Source organism: Brassica napus, chromosome C8 (genome assembly GCF_020379485.1).
Source record: "Brassica napus cultivar Da-Ae chromosome C8, Da-Ae, whole genome shotgun sequence".
NCBI lineage: Eukaryota > Viridiplantae > Streptophyta > Magnoliopsida > Brassicales > Brassicaceae > Brassica > Brassica napus.
In genome coordinates, this window is record NC_063451.1 from 15,401,317 (window position 1) to 15,423,706 (window position 22,390).

The window sequence follows — 22,390 nt, forward strand, 5'->3', positions numbered from 1 at the left end:
AAGCATTTTTGCAGTAGCCGAGCCTGAAATTGATGACATTTTAAAATAAGATTATATTATTCGAGAGAATAGAATCAAATAATATGGTTCAGATTCTCCTCGTGTTTAACACCATTCAAGACAAGAAAACAAATATAAAAAAAAATATGAACACCATTGGAACCACTGGAAAAGAAAATAATCAAGAAAATGGAATCTTGACAGTCACGTGTATGGAAAAAGAAAAAGAAAAAGAGTTTAGTTTCTATATTTAGGGTTCCTTTGTGTGTTGATGGACCAATCTAAAGCGTGTCGAGAGATGAAAGCTACAGATAATGACTGTATTCTACCATACTCAGAATTTTTTTTTTTTCAGCAATCACGAATTAGGAAGAATCGTTGATAAGTAAATTTGATTTGGGTCATATTATTGGATTAACAAATCACTAATCATGTTTAGCCTAATCTTAATTCAAATTCTAGAATAATCTTCCACCTCTTTAAGTTAAAAAACTAGATATTTTTATAGAAAATTCTAGATAATTAAAGAAAAACAATGTTAGATATTTAAGTAGAACTAACCAGATTTAGGATTAAAATATGTAAGATATTTTTTAATTTGGAGGCTATAAATATTTACCCTCTCTTCTCATTTTAAATGATCAAGAAAGGATCCAAGTAATAAGAAATCTTCTTCTAAGTTATAAAAAGTTTTCTTCTTCACCTAAAACACTTTTTCTTCAAACACTTAAAACAATTTCTTCATTTTAACAAAGTTTTTCATTCCAGCAAGTGGTATCAGAACTACAAGTTCCTTTCGAAGATGGCAAATAGTGGTGTTCCCTTTCAAGTTCCATTGCTCACAAAGAGCAACTATGAAAATTGGAGTCTTAGGATGATGGCTATCCTAGGATTACATGATGTGTGGGAGATAGTCGAGAAAGGCTTCGTTGAACCGGAGAATGATGGTGGCTTATGTCAAACACAAATAGATGGTTTGAGAGATTCAAGGAAGATAGACAAGAAGGCTCTCTGTCTAATCTATCAAGGATTAGATGAAGATACATTTGAGAAGGTTGCTGGTGCAAGGACGTCCAAGGAAGCATGGGAGAAGCTTCAGACATCTTACAAGGGAACAGAACAAGTTAAGAAGTTACGACTTCAAACTCTAAGAGGAGAATTTGAAGCATTACAAATGAAGGAAGGAGAACTCATCTCAGATTACTTCTCAAGAGTCTTGATTGTTACTAATAATCTAAAGAGAAATGGTGAGAAGTTAGATGAGGTGAGAATCATGGAAAAAGTTCTTAGATCGTTGGATTCAAAATTTGAGCATATTGTCACCGTGATTGAAGAGACAAAAGACTTGGAGACTATGATGATGGAGCAACTTCTTGGATCACTGCAAGCTTATGAAGAAAAGAGAAGAAGAAGAAGAAGAAGAAGAAGAAGAAGAAGAAGAAGAAGAAGAAGAAGAAGAAGAAGAAGAAGAAAGAAGATAGTGTGGAGCAATTTCTCGAGATGAGAATTGATCAAAAGGAAGAAAGTGGCCAAAATCATCCGAGACGTGGTGGTAGTCATTTCCGAGGACGAGGTCGGTGATGGACGAGGTTGGAGACCATGTGAAGAAAAATTTAACCAAAGAGGAGATAATTCATCAAGAGGTCGTGGAAGAGGAAATACAAAATCAAGGTACGATAAATCAAGCATCAACTGCTATAGTTGCGGGAAATTTGGACATTATGCTTCTGAATGCAAAACTCCAAACAACAATAGAATTGAAGAGAAGTCCAACTATGTTGAAGAAAGGAGTAAAGAAAAAGATATGCTATTGATGGCTTACAAGAAGAATGAACCAAATGAGGTTCACAAGTGGTACCTTGATAGTGGTGCAAGAAATCACATGTGTGGGAATAAGAGCATGTTTGTGGAGCTTGATGAATCGGTGAAAACCAATGTGGCTTTGGGAGATGAATCGAAGATGGAAGTGACAGGTAAAGGAAATATTCTCATCCGCTTGAAGAATGAAAATCATCAATTCATTTACAACGTTTACTACATTCCAAGCATGAAGACCAACATCTTGAGCCTAGGACAACTCTTAGAGAAAGGTTATGACATTCGACTAAAGGATAATAGTCTTTCTTTAAGAGATAAAGAAAATAATCTCATCACAAAGGTGCCGATGTCAAGTAATAGAATGTTTTTTTCTAAACATTCAACATGACATCGCAAGGTGTCTCAAGATGTGCTACAAGGAAGAGTCTTGGCTTTGGCATCTTCGATTTGGGCATCTCAACTTTGAAAGCGTAGAGCTATGATATACCATGGATTTCACCCATTTTTAGTCATGGTATATAAGTGTTCTAAGATATATTTATCATGTTTTAGAATCTTTTCAAAGCAATTACAGGTTCAGTTACTTGATAGAAAGAAATGATGCTTTTGGGACACTTTGGAGTACTTTTACGCGTAGAGAATCGATCGATGCTTGAAGAGCAATATCGATCGACCGGAGCCAATTAAAATCGATCGACAGCCATTCAGCATCATCGATCAATATTGGATCACTCGAGGATTAATCACGAAATTAGAAGACTTCATTCCCATAAAGCTTATTAATTGCAACCTAAGCCCTTAGCCGTCTGTGAGGCTATATGTACTAGGGTTTTGTATTATTTTAGAGGCAGACTGGCCAAAAGACCTAGTGTGGAGAAAAAGCATTTTGGCTACCATTAGAAGAGCTTAGGATTGGAGAGATAAATCTGAGACTGCATAACAGAGAAGATCTTGAACTCCTTTATTTCTATTACTCTTACTTTATGTGTTCAATATTTCATTTGAGTTTGTTTCAAACCATCATGACTTTGTCTCTCATGAATATGTCTGAGTAAACCCAATTGTTAGATTTAGGTTTCTCATAAAGGTTGAAAGTATGTGCTGCTGATAAGACTGTTAAAAAGGTGTTTTGATTGTTCTTTCATGCTTGTTGAGCTTAATGCTAAAATTAGGATTCATCACCCTCATTTTAGATCTTAGGATTAATTGAGATAACCAACCGTTACCCTCAATACCTGAAATAGCCAGCGTGATCTAACTGACTAGATAACAACGAGAGTTGGTCTAGAAGGTTAGAGAACAGCTTCAAACCCGCTCGAAAAGCTTGCTAGAAGACCGTCGATCGACGCGACTATCGTTGTGTCGATCGATTGTTTGAAAGGTGTATCGAACGATGTGCATCAAGTCACATTGATCGACTCTTTCTTGAGATCAAAAGACAACAGTTGAGATCCGAGATCTAGTAATGAAATCCTATCTGGTTTTACCATTGTTTGAGTTCAAAAACCGTCACCCTTTAGTCTAAACTAAGTTGCATGTTTTTCATACCTGAGAATTTGCCTAAGTCTAGTTGTTTTCCCATCCTTAAAACAACTTCAACTTAAACCGCCGAACAATTGTCTTGTTCGACTTATCATTTACTGCTTTTAAACAATTAAACCTCTTAGTCTATCTTTATTTCTAATCCCTTAGATCTGTTGAGTAATCCTAGAGTCCTTGTGGATTCGATCCCTAAGTACTGCATCTGAACCTCTTATTTGAGAGAGTAATTCACTCCTTAGGGTAATTTGAGTGATATCAAATTTGGCGCCGTTGCCGGGGACTCTTTCTTATTACCATTAGATTTAATTTAGAATTTAGTATAGACTTGTTACGAAACACTTGCTAAGTTTTCTTTCTTTCCCTGTCTACGCAGACACTAAGAATGGAGAACATAGAACTCGACCGAGCATCGATCAACGAAGATGTAATGTTATCGAGCGACGTGGAGACCGAAGAATCGACTGACACAGAGCTCCCGACATCGATCGACACCGCCAAGCCGGAAGCAGGTAAGTCTTCTCTTACCGAGCTTATTAATGAGGAAGTAGTCTAAACTGAACCAATAGGTTAATTGAGCACTGAGACTAGCCAAACTAAACTGGGGACTGAAATCCCTGTTAAGATAAATCTCACCTTGATAAAAGGTGAAGAGATAAGATTGCCTTTGCAAGACTACCTAGACCCTGGTAGAACCTATTCCAATAGGTCCGCTATAAAAAACCAGGAGACGATACCAAGAAATCTAAGTTCAACGCAGATTACTACTGTATGGTTCGTCGAAACCCATTCCGTGGATCTCTCTCTGAGCACCCGCAAGATCACATCGAAGGTTTGGAAGAATTAATCCCAGACGAATACAATCGTTGCAAACTATTCTCATTTTCCCTAGAGGGAGAAGCTCTCAGATGGCTAAACTGTTTAGCAACAGGATCCCTTACTTGTTAGGAAGAGATTAGAAACGCCTTCCTTAAGAAATTTTTCGATGATGATCACTATTCGGAAGTAAGGAAACAAATATTTACATTCCGCCAAGATCCACGTGAATCGTTTAAAAACGCCTGGGAAGATTCAGGAGCTATGAACTTGAATGTCTCCACCATGGTTATTCAGAACCACAACTCCTTAACATCTTCTATGGAGGTGTTAACTTGAGCTACAAAACTACACTCGACACGGTGAGTGAAGGAAATTTTGTCACTAGGAGTCCCGAAGATGCTAGACGCCTTATCGAAAATGTAGCAACGGAAAAATCCTATGAAAAGATGGATGAAGAAGTAGGAAATTCGTTAAATTCAGAAGATAATTCAGATTTGGTAGAGATCCAGAATTCCCTCAATTCGCTTCACTCTTTTCTTCAGAATCAACACCGATCTGATATAGCCCAGATCGAAAATGATGCCTTGTCTGATATGAAAAATCAATTAGAAGACAAGGAAAAGTTCAATATCAGACAAGCACTTACTGGCAACCGTAAAACAAAGTCAGATTTTTACGGAAAAATAAATATGGTTTACGGAAAGTTAATGGAGAAAGCTCTTTGAGTGAACTTATCCGAAAATTAGAAAGTCAAGTAGCTGAAATTGCGACTGCCATTAAAAGAGAAACAGGACGTCTTCCCGGGAGAACTGATTTAAACCCGAGACGTCAAGTCAATGCCATAGTGTTGCGTAGCGGAAAACGTCTCGCGACAAACACGAAGAACAAAACCGAAATTGGCAATTCTGCCAATGATGATGAAACAGGCAAGAGCAATTCTCAGCCTATACTTCTTGATGACCCTGACCCAAAACCTTCTCGCGAAAACAGGAAGTCTACCGCTGAAAAAAATGAGGAAAAGACTATAGACTTAGAAGTAGAAGACGATTCAAAAATTGTGGCCGAAATCGATCGACAGTATGGTAACCACGTCGATTGACCGGTGAAGCCTGTCGTCGATCAACATTCAAATAACCCTATCGATCGACGTTCTACTCAACCCGAACCAACGATTGAAAGAGTCTTTAGAACCCTACCCCATTTTCCTCCTAAAACGCAGACTAAGAAATCATTAGAAAATGTGATCTGCAAGAAAGCATTGGATAGAATTACTATGGAGATGTCCCTTAGTGATGCTATGAAAATAGCACCTTCGATAAAGAAGTATGTGAAGGATATGACGTCTCCAAATTATCCAACTGCGGAAAAAAGCGTGATGATGGTGTCAGAGGAAGTAAGTGCCATGATTCAAGGAGAAACTTCAACTAAAAGGCCTGATCCTGGTAGTTTCGTCCTAGATTGCAATATACAGAACACGCGTTTTCCTCGATCACTATGTAATCTTGGCTCTAGCGTAAATCTTATGCCTTATTCCGTCGTATTAACCTTGGGATATAACGAGTTTATGTCAACTCCGATAACCTTGGTTCTAGCTGATCGGTCTATCAGAGTACCTGAAGGGATTCTCGAAGACGTTCCCGTAAAAATTAATAATTGCTTCATGCCTACGGATTTTGTTGTGTTAAAATACAGACATGAACCAAAAGACCCCCTCATTCTGGGTCGGCCATTCCTAGCTACAGCTGGAGCGATCATTGATGTGAAAGAATGACGATTAAATTTGAACATCGGGGACATCTCGATGACCTTTGATATGGAAAAGCTAATCAAGCGATCCTTGATAGATGACCAAGCCTTTTATGTGGAAGAAGTTTTTGAGCTGGATAAGGAATCTTTCATAGACATGTGCTCAGACGGCCCCTTAGAAAATGCTCTTACCCATGTGGAAAAAGAAATTTTCAGCATAGATAATAGGACAGACGATTACGTGCGACTGATGAATGCAAGTATTGAGGTTTCGAACGTCGAAGAAGTTGATGATTCAGACATTATCGTCGATCGATATCTCAGAGAGGCCATCGATCGACAACCATCTTCACTATCTAATTGGTCTAAAGACAAAGCACCAAAGGTTGAATTAAAACCCCTCTGCAGTGGTCTTAAATATGCATTTCTTTATGACCAATCCTACCCTGTTATTGTCAACGCCAACCTCACTAGCGGAGAACTTGCGTTATTATTAAATAAACTACGCAAGTACAGGTAAGCAATCAGGTATTCTCTCGATGATATTTCTGGTATTTCTCCTGATCTTTGCATGCACCGTATTCATTTGGAAGATGATGCAAAAACGTCGATAGAACAACAAAGGAGATTAAATCCGAATCTAAAGGAAGTAGTCAAAAATGAAATTATTAAACTTCTGGATGTTGGAGTTATCTATCCTATTTCGGATAGTAAATGGGTAAGCCCCGTACATGTTGTACCCAAAAAGGGAGGTATTACAGTAGTGAAGAACGAAAACGATGAACTCATCCCGACTCGTACCGTCACTGGACATCGGATGTGTATCGACTATAAGAAATTATATGCCGCTACTAGGAAAGATCACTTTCCCCTGCCCTTTATTGATCAAATGCTGGAGCGTTTAGCCAATCACCAGTATTATTGTTTTCTCGATGGATATTCTGAATTTTTTCAAATTCCCATACATCCGGATGATCAAGAAAAGACAACCTTTACATGCCCCTATGGAACATTTGCGTATCACAGAATGCCATTTGACCTTTGTAATGCTCCCGCCACTTTCCAACGTTGCATGATGTCAATTTTTACAGACATGATCGAGGACTTTATGGAAGTCTTTATGGATGACTTTTCAGTCTACGGATCAAATTTTAAGAGTTGCCTCGATAATTTATGCAAGGTCTTGGAAAGATGCGAAGAAAAGAACCTTGTCCTAAATTGGGAAAAATGCCATTTTATGGTTAACGATGGCATCGTATTAGGACATAAGGTTTCCGTCGTTGGTATAGAGGTAGATAGAGATAAAATCGAAGTGATGACTGGTCTACCAGCACCCAAAAATGTTAAAGACGTACGAAGTTTTCTCGGACACGCCGGATTTTATAGGAGGTTTATACAAGACTTTAGCAAAATTGCTAGACCTTTAAATAACCTCTTGTGCAAGGAAGTAAAGTTCGACTTTACCCCAGAATGCATGAAAGCTTTCGAAGATTTAAAAAAATCCCTTATAACTGCCCCCGTCGTTCAAGCCCCCGACTGGAATCTCCCTTTCGAGATCATATGCGATGCGAGTAATTTTGCGATAGGAGCAGTTGTGGGCCAAAGAAAAGATAAAAAGCTGCATGCCATCTACTACGCCAGTCGTACGCTTGATGAAGCGCAACGGAATTATGAAACAACAGAAAAGAACTACTCGCCGTAGTTTATGCATTTGAAAAATTCCGTCAATATCTAATTGGCACACGTGTGATAGTTCACACTGACCACGCTGCCATTAAATATTTGATGCAAAAGAAAGATGCAAAACCTCGACTCATACGCTGGATTTTACTACTCCAAGAGTTTGATATTGAAATTAAAGATAAACGAGGAGTAGATAATGGAGTCGCTGACCATCTTTCTCGAATCAGAATAGAGGATAACGTCCCTATAGACGATTTCTTCCCAACAGAGAACGTTGCACAAATAGACACATCTTTCGTAGGTCAAATATCTCTCACTTCCGATGAGACATCGATCGATGCGAAAGAGAACATATCGATCGATTCTAGAAGTGATACATCGATCGATAATGACAGTATCGCAACGCCTCGATTCCCTAGTAACCACAATCACGACACCTCGTCTATAAAAATAAATATTGACATAAAGGTTAATGTTGCTGGTGATAAGATAAATCTCACACCTGATGAAGAATCGCAACGAGAGGTGCACGCAATTGGTAGGAACTCGAAAGATCGACCTTGGTATGCTGATATAGTCAACTATTTGGCAGCCGAAGTCGAGCCTGAAGAACTCAAGGGGTATATGAGGAATAAATTCTTCACAGAAGTTAGAAGATATCATTGGGATGAACCATACCTCAACAGGCATGGCTCTGATGGGATATACAGACGATGCGTATCTGAAGCTGAAATTCTGGACATTATATACCAATGTCATGGATCTGACTATACAGGACATTTTGCCACCTACAAAACAGTTTCGAAAATCCCTCAAGCAGGATTCTGGTGGCCGACGACTTTTCGCGATGTCCATGCATTTATAACACAATGTGATAGATGCCAAAGACGAGGAAAAATCAACAAAAGACACGAAATGGAATAGAAGTTCATTCTGGAAGTAGAAGTCTTTGATTGCTGGGGGATAGATTTCATGGGTCCTTTCCCATCCTCATACGAAAACAAGTATATACTAGTCGCTGTAGACTACGTATCCAAATAGGTTGAAGCAGTAGCTTCCCCAACCAATGACGCATTTGTAGTTATTAAGCTTTTCAAGAGCATAATCTTTCCGTGGTTTGGAGTTCCTAGAATAGTCATTAGTGACGGTGGAACCCATTTCATCTATAAGGTCTTTGAATATATTGCTTAAAAAGAACGGTGTTCAGCATAGAGTAGCTACGCCCTAACACCCACAAACCAGTGGACATGTAGAAGTCTCTAATCGGCAAATCAAAGAAATTCTAGAGAAAACTATAGGAATTTCCAGAAAGGATTAGTCTAGGAAACTAGATAATGCACTTTGGGCCTACAGGACCGCCTATAAGACACCGTTGGGAACAACACCATTCCACCTCCTTGATGGCAAATCCTGTCATTTACCAGTCGAACTGGAGCATAAAGCAGCTTGGGCCACTAAACTTCTGAATTTTGATATAAAGCCTGCTGCTGAAAGGAGAATCATCCAGCTTAACGAGCTTGATGAAGTCAAACATTTAGCCTATGAGAATTCGAAACTATATAAAGAAAGGACTAAAGCGTACCACGATAAGAAGATCTTATCCCGACACTTTGAACCGGATGATCAAGTCCTTCTCTATAATTCTCGGCTAACGCTATTTCCTGGAAAGCTTAAATCTCGTTGGTCCGGACCATTCACAGTAACAGAAGTAAAACCCTCCGGAACCATAACTCTAAAAAGTGATAAAGGGGGTGAGTTTACAGTGGACGGCCAACGAGTGAAACATTATTGGGCCAAACCGTCAGCAAATCAGCCCATTATTCTAGAACCCCCTGATAACTAGTTTATTCAGGAAGTCGAGCTAAAGACTTTAAAATTTAAGCGCTGAATGGGAGGCAACCCATTTTCTTGGCTAAAAAAAAAATTTTAATTATATTTTTATTTATATCTATATTTATATTTATATCTTATTATTAGTAAAATATTAGGAGTAATAGAAATCAAGAGTAGTTTATTTGGAGAAATATCGATCGATGTAACTGTCTTGCCATCGATCGATGCAGACATATCGAGGGTTAACCTCATTTAACTCGACATCCGCTTCTTTCTCCTCTCATTCGCTAAACCCTGACGAAATCAAAACCTCTCTTTTCTCTCTCGATTCTTCACGGAATTCCTACGTCTCTCGCCCTAATCCACTCGATTTCTCATTCTCTATCTGTTTAGTTCATTCACTCACCCGATCTACAAGGCTTGACTTCGAAACTCTCTTTTGTTAGGAATTTTTAGAGTTGAGTTTTGAGATGAACTAGAACTTACGATTAGGCGCGGATTTGGGATGGTTTTGGAGTTTCTAATGATTATCTAGTGTTAGGATTGTGGATTTTTTGCTGTTGATGCCTTGAAAGTGCGATTTGGAATTGAGTGATCTTTGCAGGTTTCGCAATTCGACATCGATCGATGCGAACTCTAAAGCGTCGATCGATACCCCTATTGTCGACTAATTCTTAACGACATATATCGATCGATATCTCACATACTTCATCGATCGATATCACAATATATCGACAACACTATCTCACTTCTACTCTCTTTTCTGTTTGTTTTCAGATGAGCTCAGACGCAGATGCAGAAAGACGTGAGAGGAGGACGAAGAGGAGATACGATGAAGCTAGCACCTCAATACAGCACCGCGATCCTTGGCCTCGTGACGACAAAACACCCATCGACACATTCGAGGAGTTCGCTGACTTGAAGAAAGCGGTCAACAGCAAGGAGTGCATCAACCGCGTGCTCAAGGACGAGTGGGAAGACTACGACAGCTTGTTCTACAATGCTTGGCTTGGCGTCTCTATCGAGCCCACATGGTTCATCGACCCATACATCTTACGGAAGCTCCGGATCGAGACAGACATCAGGGAGATGATCACGCAGCTCGGACTTGGCACCATGGCCACTCGCGCATACGATCTCCACGTCGACTTGGTCAGACAGTTTATGGCCACAGTCGAGCTCACCTACAGCACCTCGAAGGCGAGAGTAGCAGGAGGTGGTACACTGACCTTCTTTGCCAGGGGAATTCGATACAGGATCTCCATCCCCGAGATCTGCCGCATCTACGGTTTCCAGGAGGATGCAGCTGCGAGCAAGATTCCACCCTTCCTAGGCCTCAACGGATTCTGGGAGATAATCGGCACGGGGGCGTGGGACTCAAACTCCGCTACGCAGACAGACATTCGTTACCCCACCCTCAGGTACTTTCTACGGGCTCTTGCAAACACGTTGGTTTGCAAGATGGAGCCCAACAAGGTCAGGATACAGGAGCTTACACTACTCTTCTGTGGAGTAAACAGTTTGGTGAACCTGACTCATCTCGATGAGAACGACGACGTGGTGACCCCAAACCTCGAAGCCACTTTTGCTGCACACTTGGTGGACCTGAAGAAAAAGCCCTTCACGGGGAAAGGCAGGAAGAAGGAGATGGTTGGGAGTTTGCTGACACCAATTTTTAAGTATCTAGGCATCCGCCTAGACCCGCGCACAGCCGACCGCTCCCACCGCTTCTTGGACGAGAAACACCTGATGAACTCAGGTTGGCTTAAGGAGGAACTTCTCTGGAGTTTTAGGATCGGGAACCAGCACCGTCTACTGCCGATGCCGAACAGGATGATCACAGACTTCGATGACAAGATTGATAGGCTCCGGTTCCCGATTCCCAGCTCCTCCGCGATCTTCCAGCTATCCCGCGCAGACATCCCGGAGTGCGTCGAGCCAGAGCTACACAAGGACCACCGGAGGCACCTCTTCCTGATTTCCCGATCATACCAGACATCCCTATGCGCGATCAGATAGACTTTCAGAGGGTAGTTGTGGATGCTCTTCGTGCCATCTGGGCTCGAGTATCCTTCACGAGCAGGAGGACCATCAGAGCTCACTCACCAGCAGCAGGAGGACCTTCTAGGCAGCGCAGGGATCCTTCGTCCGGGAGCCACGACGAGACCAGCGAGGACACCGACTAGTCCTCCCATTTCTATCTCTTTCCCTTATGAACTTGTTTTCTTTTCTATTTTTTGAACTTGTAGGATTTATATTTTAGACATATCTATGCTTTATGTTTGAGACTGTTTACTTATTTCTTATGTTTGGAGTGTCTGACAGAGCTAACCACACTGACAGATTATATGAGTTCGATTCCAGACATGACGCATAATTTTTTGTTCCTCGCCATCGATCAACACAGAAAGTATGGTATCGATCGATGTGCGGGACAGAGAGGTACAACACTTTGCTTTAACATCTCGAACATCTAACTTTGCTTATCACCACCTTTGGACACTTTACACCGAGACGGTGTAATTTAAGTCTGGGGGAGGTAGTACTAACACCATCTTCTTGAGTTTTGTCAAAATCTTTTCAAAAATAATTTTATTGAGTTAAGAAGGGGACTATGAACTTATGATTTCTACTTGAATTTCTAACCACTTTTAGCACCATTCTAGATTTACTGATTGTAGATAGTACTAAAGATGCTAAAGTGGATCAACCTGTCAACTATACACACTTGCCTAGCTTGTTTGAAAGAACCAAAGCTAACCTCCAACACTAAACCTGACACAACTGCTTGTCTTGGGCTTGGTATACATGGGATCAGATTCTTCAAACAAGTCTGGAAGGTAAATCCTTGTGTAGATTTATCACATTTTCTCTCTCTATTTCGACCCTAGATTTATAGGTAGAGATATTTATTTTCAAAAAAAAAAAAAAAAAAATAAATAAATATATATATATATATATATATATATATATAATAAGTGTTAGTTAGGTGGAATCCGAACAGGACTTGGTGGCTACAACTATTAAGGCTTGCTTCATAAGGATTCCAACAAAAAGAATTCGAACGGGACTTGGTGGCGGCAATCTTCAAGGCTCGATTCATATGAATTCTTGGATATAAGTCAAAAAGCAGTGACCAAGACTTGGTGGCAACCACCATTAAGTTTTGATTCATGGAAGCCTGTCCAATCTTGGTCATTGATCTTGCAATATAAGCAGACTTTGACTAAAGAGAGAAATTAGTAGAGAGAAAATATAGGAACTAACTTTTACCTGCAGATCCAGATACTTGTTTGAAAATCTTTGAATCCTGTGATCGATACTCCCAAGGTAAAGCCTGCACTTTTATTTATGCTAAGAAATGAGGTTGGTCAAGGGGAATGTCAGATAAGATTTGCTAAGTTGTTGGCTAGATGAATTTGGTTGCTAAGCTAGGATATTGCATAATGTGCTTTTGTGATTAGGTGTGGAATGCGATATTGTAGAGGTGATGACTTCTATGTTTTGAATCTGTGAGCCCCAGCTATTTTCAAACCTCTTTCAGAGAGACTGTCTGTTTGTTTTGCTTGAGGATAAGCAAAATGATAAGTCTGGGGGAGTTGATATACCATGGATTTCACCCATTTTTAGTCATGGTATATAAGTGTTCTAAGATATATTTATCATGTTTTAGAGTCTTTTCAAAGCAATTACAGGTTCAGTTACTTGATAGAAAGAAATGATGCTTTTCGGACACTTTGGAGTACTTTTACGCGTAGAGAATCGATCGATGCTTGAAGAGCAATATCGATCGACCGGAGCCAATTAAAATCGATCGACAGCCATTCAGCATCATCGATCAATATTGGATCACTCGAGGATTAATCACGAAATTAGAAGACTTCATTCCCATAAAGTTTATTAATTGCAACATAGGCCCTTAGCCGTCTGTGAGGCTATATGTACTAGGGTTTTGTATCATTTTAGAGGCAGACTGGCTAAAAGACCTAGTGAGGAGAAGAAGCATTTTGGCTACCATTAGAAGAGCTTAGGATTGGAGAGATAGATCTGAGACTGCATAACAGAGAAGATCTTGAACTCCTTTATTTCTATTACTCTTACTTTCTGTGTTCAATATTTCATTTGAGTTTTATTCAAACCATCATGACTTTGTCTCTCATGAATATGTCTGAGTAAACTGAATTGTTAAATTTAGGTTTCTCATAAAGGTTGAAAGTATGTGCTGCTAATAAGACTGTTAAAAAGGTGTTTTGATTGTTCTTTCATGCTTGTTGAGCTTAATGCTAAAATTAGGATTGATCACCCTCATTTTAGATCTTAGGATTAATTGAGATAACCAACCGTTACCCTCAATACCTGAAATAGCCAGCGTGATTTAACTGACTAGGTAACAACGAGAGTTGGTCTAGAAGGTTAGAGAACAGCTTCAACCCGCTCGAAAAACTTGCTTGAAGAACCGTCGATCGACGCGACTATCGTTGTGTCGATCGATTGTTTGAAAGGTGTATCGAACGATGTGCATCAAGTCACATCGATCGACTCTTTCTCGAGATCAAAAGACGACAGTTGAGATCCGAGATCTAGTAATGAAATCTTATCTGGTTTTACCATTGTTTGAGTTCAAAAACCGTCAAACCCTTTAGTCTAAACTAAGTTGCATGCTTTTCATACCTAAGAATTTGCCTAAGTCTAGCTGTTTTCCCATCCTTACAACAACTTCAACTTAAACCGCCGAACAATTGTCTTGTTCGACTTATCATTTACTGCTTTTAAACAATCAAACCTCTTAGTCTATATTTATTTCTAATCCCTTAGATATGTTGAGTAATCCTAGAGTCCTTGTGGATTCGATCCCTAAGTACTGCATCTTAACTTCTTATTTGAGAGAGTAATTCACTCCTTAGGGTAATTTGAGTGATATCAAGCTACTTTCCAAGAAAGAAATGGTGAAAAGATTACCTTGCATCAATCATCCAAATCAAGTGTGTGAAGGTTGCTTACTTGGAAAGCAATTCAAGATGAGTTTTCCAAAGGAGTCGGAGACAAGAGCAAGAAAGTCACTAGAACTCATACATACATATGTATGTGGACCGATCGAACCAAGTTCACTTGGTAAGAGTAACTACTTCCTTCTCTTTATTGATGGCTTTTCAAGAAAAACATGGGTTTACTTTTTGAAACAAAAATCAGAAGTGTTTTTTAAATTTCAAAAAGTTTAAAGCCCATGTTGAGAAGGAAAGTGACCTTAAGATCAAATCCATGAGGTCGGATCGAGCAGGAGAATTCATGTCTAAGGAGTTTCTGAAGCATTGTGAAAATAATGGCATCCGAAGACAATTTACGGTGCCGAGAACCCCTAAACAAAATGGAGTAGCGGAAAGAAAGAATAGGACAATACTTGAGATGGCAAGAAGCATGCTCAAAAGTAAGAAGCTACCAAAGGAGTTGTGGGCAGAAGCAGTTGCTTGTGCGGTTTATATATCAAACCGTTATCCAACAAAGAGTGTTCTAGAAAAGACACCACAAGAATCTTGGAGCGGAAGGAAGCCTGGAGTCTCACACTTAAGAGTCTTTGGAAGCATTGCTCAAGCTCATGTTCAGACGAGAAGCGGAGCAAACTAGATGATAAAAGTGAGAAGTACATCTTCATTGGGTATGACACTAACTCCAAAGGCTACAAGCTCTACAATCCTGAAACAAAGAAGACAATCATTAGTCGGAATGTCATCTTTGATGAAGAAGGAGAATGGGATTGTAGATCAAATAATGAAGACTACAACTTCCTTCTATCCTTTGAAGAAGAGAATGTGGAGCAACCGAGAGAAGAGACAGCTAGACAACCAAGTTAACCAACAACAAATTCTCAAGGAGATGAAAGTTCAAGTGAAAGGACTCCACGTTTTAGAAGTCTACAAGACATCTACGAGGTAACTGAAAATCAAGACAATCTTACCTTATTTTGACTATTTGCGGATTGTGAGCCTATGAACTTTGAAGAAGCTCAAGAAAATAAATCATGGAGAAGTGCAATGGATGAAAAAATCAAATCGATCAAAAAGAATGATACATGGGAGTTAAATTCACTTCCAAATGGGCATAAAGCAATCAGTGTGAAGTGGGTGTACAAGGCACAGAAGAACTCTAAAGGAGAAGTTGAAAGATACAAGGCAAGATTGGTGACAGAAGGCTATAGTCAAAGAGCCGGGATCGACTATGATGAGGTATTTGCTTCAGTTGCTCGCTTAGAAACGGTTAGACTAATCATTTCATTGGCAGCCCAAAATAGTTGGAGGATACATCAAATGGATGTCAAATCAACCTTCTTAAATGGAGACCTTAAGGAAGAAGTCTACATTGAGCAACCACAAGGTTACACAATCAAAGGAGAAGAAGACAAAGTCTTAAGGCTGAAGAAGGCGCTTTATGGATTAAAGCAAGCACCAAGAGCATAAAACACTCGGATTGATAAGTACTTCAAGGAGAAAGGCTTCAGCAAGTGTCCATATGAGCATGCACTTTATATCAAAACTCAAAACAATGATATTCTGATTGCATGCTTGTATAAGGATGACTTGATATTCATCGACAACAATCCGATTATGTTTGAAGATTTCAAGATTGAGATGACAAAGGAGTTCGAGATGACATATATTGGAATGATGTCATACTACCTTGGCATTGAAGTAAAGCAAGAAGAAAATGGAATCTTCATTACTCAACAAGGCTATGCTAAAGAGGTGCTTAAGAAGTTCAAGATGGATGACTCAAATCCAGTTTGCACGCCAATGGAATGTCGAGTCAATTTATCAAAGGAAGAAGAAGGAGAGACTGTCGATCCAACGCTCTTTAAGAGTTTGGTTGGAAGCTTAAGATATCTAACGTGCACAAGACCTGACATCATGCACGCAGTTGGAGTAGTAAGTCGATACATGGAGCATCGAACAACAAATCACTTCAAGACAGTTAAGAGGATCCTACGCTCTATCAAAGGTACAATCAACTTTGGCTTGTACTACTCTATCTTTGAAGATTACAAGCTTGTTGGATATAGCGATAGCTATTGGGGTGGAGATGTAGATGACCGGAAAATCACAAGTGGCTTTGTGTTTTTCATTGGAGAAACCGCTTTCACATGGATGTCAAAGAAGCAACCAATTGTCACTCTTTCTACTTGTGAAGCGGAGTATGTGGCAGCTACTTCATGTGTTTGCCATGCTATTTGGTTACGAAACTTGCTAAAGGAGTTGAACCTACCACAAGAGGAGCCAACGAAGATCTTTGTGGATAACAAGTCGGTAATAACATTGGCGAAAAATCCAGTCTTTCATGATCGAAGTAAGCACATCAACACTCGTTATCACTACATTCAAAAATGTGTTACTAAGATGGATGTACAATTGTAGTATGTGAAGACAAATGATCTAGTAGCTGATATTTTCACCAAGCCACTCAAGCGAGAAGACTTCATCAAAATGAGGAGCTTACTTGAAGTAACCAAATCAAGTTTAAGAAGGGATGTTGAGAAGTAAACTTGATTTGGGTCACATTATTGGGCTAACAAATCACTAATCATGTTTAGCCCAACCTTAACCCAAATTCTAGAATAATCTTCCACTCCTTATGTTAAAAATCTAGATATTTTCATAGAAAATTCTAGATAATTAAAGAAAAATAATCTTAGATATTTAAGTATAATTATCTAGATTTAGAATTAAAATATGTAAGATATTTTGTACTTTTGAAGCTATAAATACATCACTCTCTTCTCATTTTGAATGATCAAGAAAGAATTCAAGTTTGTAACAAAACATCGAAGTAATAAGAAATCATTTTCTAAGTTATAAAAATATTTTTTCTTCACACAAAACACTTTCTCTTCGAACACTTAAAACAATTTCTCTATTTTAACAAAGTTTTTCATTCCAACAAGAATGTGTTCTTGAGATTAAAAGCAAATTTAAAAAAAAAAAAAATTGAAACAAGATTCTTTTTTCAGGCATTCAATTTGATTTTTCGGAAGGCATTAAATTTGTTTTGAATGGGGATATGGGTTTTACTGACCTTTGTTATCGATATCTGAATTTGATTATAGTAGCTCTGCTTTTGTTTCCGCTTTTAAGATTTGGTCTTATTTTGATAGCCGGCACGAGTGGGGTGTGTTCTGTGCCTAAGCCTATAGATAGCTGCAGAAGAGTAGTAGCGTTCCAGAGAGTTCATCGTAGTAAATGTGAAAGAAACAAAATCAATTGATGATGATGAATTTAGCTTAACAATGGCAGAGAAAAAAATCGGCGGTATTCTTTTTTTCTTTAAAGTAAAATGTTATTAGGGAACAATTAATACCCGCGAAACTTTTGAAGTGATGAACATATATACAAATTTTCCTGGAAAGCTATAGAAAAAAAATCTGTATGGATGCTTAGAAATCTGAAACTGGAGAAATTTTTAGAAACTTAATCTTTTTTGCGATCTTATATAGAAAAAAAGGATGAAATCAAAGAGAGAGAGAAGTGAGGGATCATAACTGTCAAAATCAAATCCATCAAGTGACAGTTGATGAAAATATGCAGCAGGTAAAGGCATCAAAAATCCTTTTTTTATTTACCAAAAAAATAGTTTGAAAAGATCGATCGTTAAAAACAGTTGCAAAAAAATCTCAATTTCTTTTGTTTTTTGAACCCTGTTTATTTCTTAACCGCTTCTACAGAAGAGAAATTTCAAAAATAAAACAAGCAAAGAATCTTTGATTTTCTTTTCTCGAGAAAAATAGTAAAGATGATGATATCTCAGAACAGCTGGTTACTGACCTGAAATGTCTTCTTCGCAGCGAAGTCGAATCAAATCTCCGCTCTCACGAACTCACACTGAACAAGACAAACTCCAAACCAAACCACTTCTAGCCTCCTCCAGTATCAAACAAAAACGGGCGGAGAATTCGGGTTAATGAATCAAACGAGAACTGAAACGGAGCTCCGACATTTTGATTTCTCACTATAAATTATGACCAAGAGCAAGAGTGGAGACAAGAGCATCTCTGGGTATTTATACGTGGAGGAGAGACAAATTTATAACGGCGCTAACAGATAAAAGAAACAAGAAAATACCGTGAGTTTTTTAACGGTGTGTACATGAAAATTGGTCTAGTTAAGAGACGGCAGCGAGGGCCCAATGTTGTCTACACGGTGACGGAGATTGCTTACGTGTGCTGGAAGTAGATTACGTGGTATTTAGTGATTGGATGAAGACAGCTGAAACCGGGTCGGGTTATAGTTACGATATATTTGACAGGCCAAGGGAACGGTCGCATCACCATTTGCTTTCTCGTGGCCTTGTGGGTTCTCTTCTCTTTTCATTTTCTTTTTAAATTTTAATACTGTGTATACTATTTGTATCATCGTTTTGTCTTGTTTTAGATCTTATCATGTGTGGGATTTTTTTTGTTTTTATCTTTCTCCTAAATGAGTAAAGAACATGGGCTAAAAAATGTTATATATCATAAGAGTTATTTCTTTAGTCAATAGTATATATTATGTCAATTTGAATAATGACATAAACGATAACATCAGCACAAACATTGGGCTATAAAATGTTATATATGTCTATGTACATTTATTGTCTAAAAGCATTTTTCCAATGTATTATTTGATTTGTTGTTTCTTTGAAATGGAATAAGTACATGTTAAAGTTGAGTTTCCTTCCAACTCATTTTATAATAAATAGAATAGTAAATAAAATAAAATAAAATTTTATTTAAACGTAAATATCATACAATTTTTTTTTAATTTATTTATAAAATGGAAAATGAAATAGCTTGGGAGAAGATTACTCCAAACTTTATTTTAAATTAAAAAGTAGATTCTAACCAGCGCAGTTGCGCGAGATTATTTATAATTTATGTTTTAAACTACAGTTTTATGATTGATAATATTTTATACACTCTAGTTCACATGTATACTGTATTTATTGTTTTTGGTTTGGTTCCAGTTCAATAGTAAATTTTGGTTTTCAGTTTATGAAGTATATAAATATTTAGGTTATTTATGAATTAGGGTTTGGATTGAGTTTTGTTTGGGTTGGTTCAAATAGTAATGTTAGACATCCGATAAAATTTCTAGTTTATTTTGGTTTTGTTTAAATAACAATGTTAGAAATCATATAATATTTCGAGTTCAATTTGAACTCGTGGATCTGGATGGGAATATGAAATTCTTGATTTTAATTATGATTTAGATAGTTATATTTTCGGTTACATTTTCTGGTCGTGCCCGGTTAAATTTCATTTTAATGGTTTATATTATGTGTTATGTACATGGTGTTATTTTTTATGTCTCAAAAATTATTGTTTTTCATAATTATTTTTTTTTTGTTGAACTGTTAAATTCATTTATCAACAAAAGAAAATATTACAAACTTTTGGTTTTAAACGTTTTAAACCAAAAGAGATGAAGTAAACCAATAGATGAACTCTATGTGGTTAAACAGAAACATTTTAGTAAAACCAAAACAAAGTTGCAGAGTTTCTTTTCGTGACTTCCGTCCATCTCAGCAAGAGTTTCTCACCCTCATCATCATTACTGTTTCGTCTCAGTGCAAGAAGACGGTTATGAATCTCAACTCGGATTGTGTGAGTCATAGACTGAATTGAGTTAGGAGGTCGCTGATGTCTCCTGCCATTTCGCTCTCTCCATATCCAGTATACTGCAGCTTGGAAAGCCAGCTTAGCGAGCATTGCATCATGTTTGTTGAGTCGATTCCTCATCAAACTATTCAGAGTTCTGGTCCAGTCCGGATTCAATCTCGAGCCCAGCAGTTTTTCCGTCAGCGTGGACCAGATCATGAATGAGTAAGGGTCGCAAAGAACAAATGATCTCTAGTTTCATTGATCTCACCGCACAAGACACAAGCTTGCGTAACGCCCCAACGTCTCATTAGCTCCCCTGTAGAAAATAATTAATTATTTTCTATTCATTACAATTTCCTTTTGCTGGTCACCCGTGGAAATCTGTAAATTTTAAGACAAAAAATAAGTTGCTACTATGCCATAATGAATTGTAGATGGATTAAAAAAAGTTGGCTTTGAAATTTTTTTTGTTGGCACACGAAAACAATATCTGAAATCTAACGGTGGGAAACTTTTTCGTATCCCTTATATATTAAAGAAGAAACATTGTAATGTGTAGAGAGATCCTCAGCCAAACTCTACATAAATATGTTCACACTATGTATTTTACGTTTTTTCAGTATAAAACACACATGCAGAGTTTCAATAAAACTCACATTATCCGGATGTTTCGGTTCGAATCAAAACGGATAGCGAATTGAAAGACAATATTATATATATATTATTATTATTTTTATTTTTTACAGATAAAACTGGGAAAAATATTCATAAATTTTGATTCGATTCGTTATTCATTTTGACTGTAACAAAAAAATCCAGATATGCGTGACTATATGAAGCAATCAAATACTAAAAGGAAATATCCATAATAAAAAGAAGCAAATCACAGATACCTATATTTTTAGGAACATATATCCAATCTGATCCGTTATATGCATATATATACATATACTTAAAGAATTATATATAGAAGTTATATATATTATAGTTTATGTAATTTTTACAATATTTTTATGTATTTAATTTATTATATTATGTATTAGAATTTTAAAAGTTAAATAATGTTTTATTTTTGTAATAACATATTATTATTTTATATTATTATTATATTTTTTATTTATTTTTAAATTTTTATTTACTTTTAAAATTTTTCTGGATACGTGAGACATTGGAAATGCAGGTGGCTACGGATCAAATCAACATGAATGCCTCCAAATACCCAGATACTTGATACGTGCCCATCTATTTACATATACAATTTGATTTTCTTTATATGAAAAAAAATCACTAACATCTAGGCCTATTTTATTTTAAATAAATTTATTTTAAGAATTCTATTTTTCATGTGTTATTTTGAACAAAAATATCATTTAATATTAATTAACAATATATTTATATATTTATCAATCACCTTTATAGACTTTTACATATACATAGCACATTGATGTGAGCACCTTCTAACTAAATATTCATAACAACTGAAATACTTAATTCTTTTTGAAGTTAAAATATTTTTTTCTTAATTTTTCTATTCATTATCGAACAAATTGTAGTGTGATGATTTGTCTTACTAATTTTCTTTTCATTTTCATTAATAATTATCTGTTTAGAAACTCTAATATAAAACCATTAGTTCAACATCAGAGCTATATAAAATAACATGAAAACAAACAAATAATAGTAATTTTTGGTTCACCGGAAAAACCAAAAACATCAAACATTTTAACATAACAAACCAAAATAAATATTCATTAGAATGATAGTTATATTTTAGGAGATTAACAAAACAAATTTAAGCGCGGTTTATGTGCTTTTAAAACTTTAATCATTCTATATTTTTATGAATATGTGAATTATTATATTTTATATTATATTTAATTTAAAAAAATTAGTTGTTATCTTTGGATGCGGTTTAGATAAACATTTTTATTATAAATGTTTTCAAATTATTTTATTCTTGTTTACTTTAAATAAATATAAATAATTTAGAATAAATAAACAGGAAAATGAATATAATAGTAATGAAGATGAATATATGTTAGTCTTTTGATGGTATTTTCTTGTTGATCTATAGTATTTTATCCTCTTATAGTAGTTTAATATGATTCAATTTGTTCGTTTGAAGCTGCTAATAAAGTTTATGGTTTACGAAATGTGTTGTAAGTGGGTAAACACAGCAGTTGATTGTAAGTTTGAACCCAAACATAATAAAGTATATTGCATTTTCTTTTCTTTATTTTTTTTTTTAAAAAGGGCATTTTATTTGGACGTAGGCTTTAGTCATATTATATTGCATTTTCTTTTATTGTATATATCATGGTATACTGTATG

The 22,390-nt window shown here is 37.0% G+C and overlaps 2 protein-coding genes across 3 annotated transcripts in view; one reads left to right on the forward strand and one right to left on the reverse strand.

Moving 5' to 3' along the window:
• Window positions 1–18,953, reverse strand: part of LOC106381944 (protein BREVIS RADIX) — a 36,922-nt gene extending 17,969 nt beyond the window's left edge. Inside the window, exons 1-2 of one of the 2 annotated variants that reach the window (XM_013821882.3) lie at window positions 18,246–18,953; window positions 17,500–17,621 (exon numbers count right to left, since the gene is read on the reverse strand). The gene's annotated coding sequence lies outside the window, so the exon portion shown is untranslated. The remainder of the gene's footprint in view (window positions 1–17,499; window positions 17,622–18,245) is intronic. The other variant, XM_048765524.1, reaches the window with a different exon arrangement.
• LOC106378545 lies at window positions 803–5,275 on the forward strand. Its single transcript, XM_048766763.1, has 5 exons — window positions 803–1,383; window positions 1,519–2,158; window positions 3,734–3,869; window positions 4,471–4,830; window positions 4,923–5,275. Exons 1-5 carry the CDS (start codon window positions 803–805, stop codon window positions 5,273–5,275), a joined length of 2,070 nt encoding a protein of 689 aa, XP_048622720.1.
• Window positions 18,954–22,390: the final 3,437 nt, after the last annotated feature.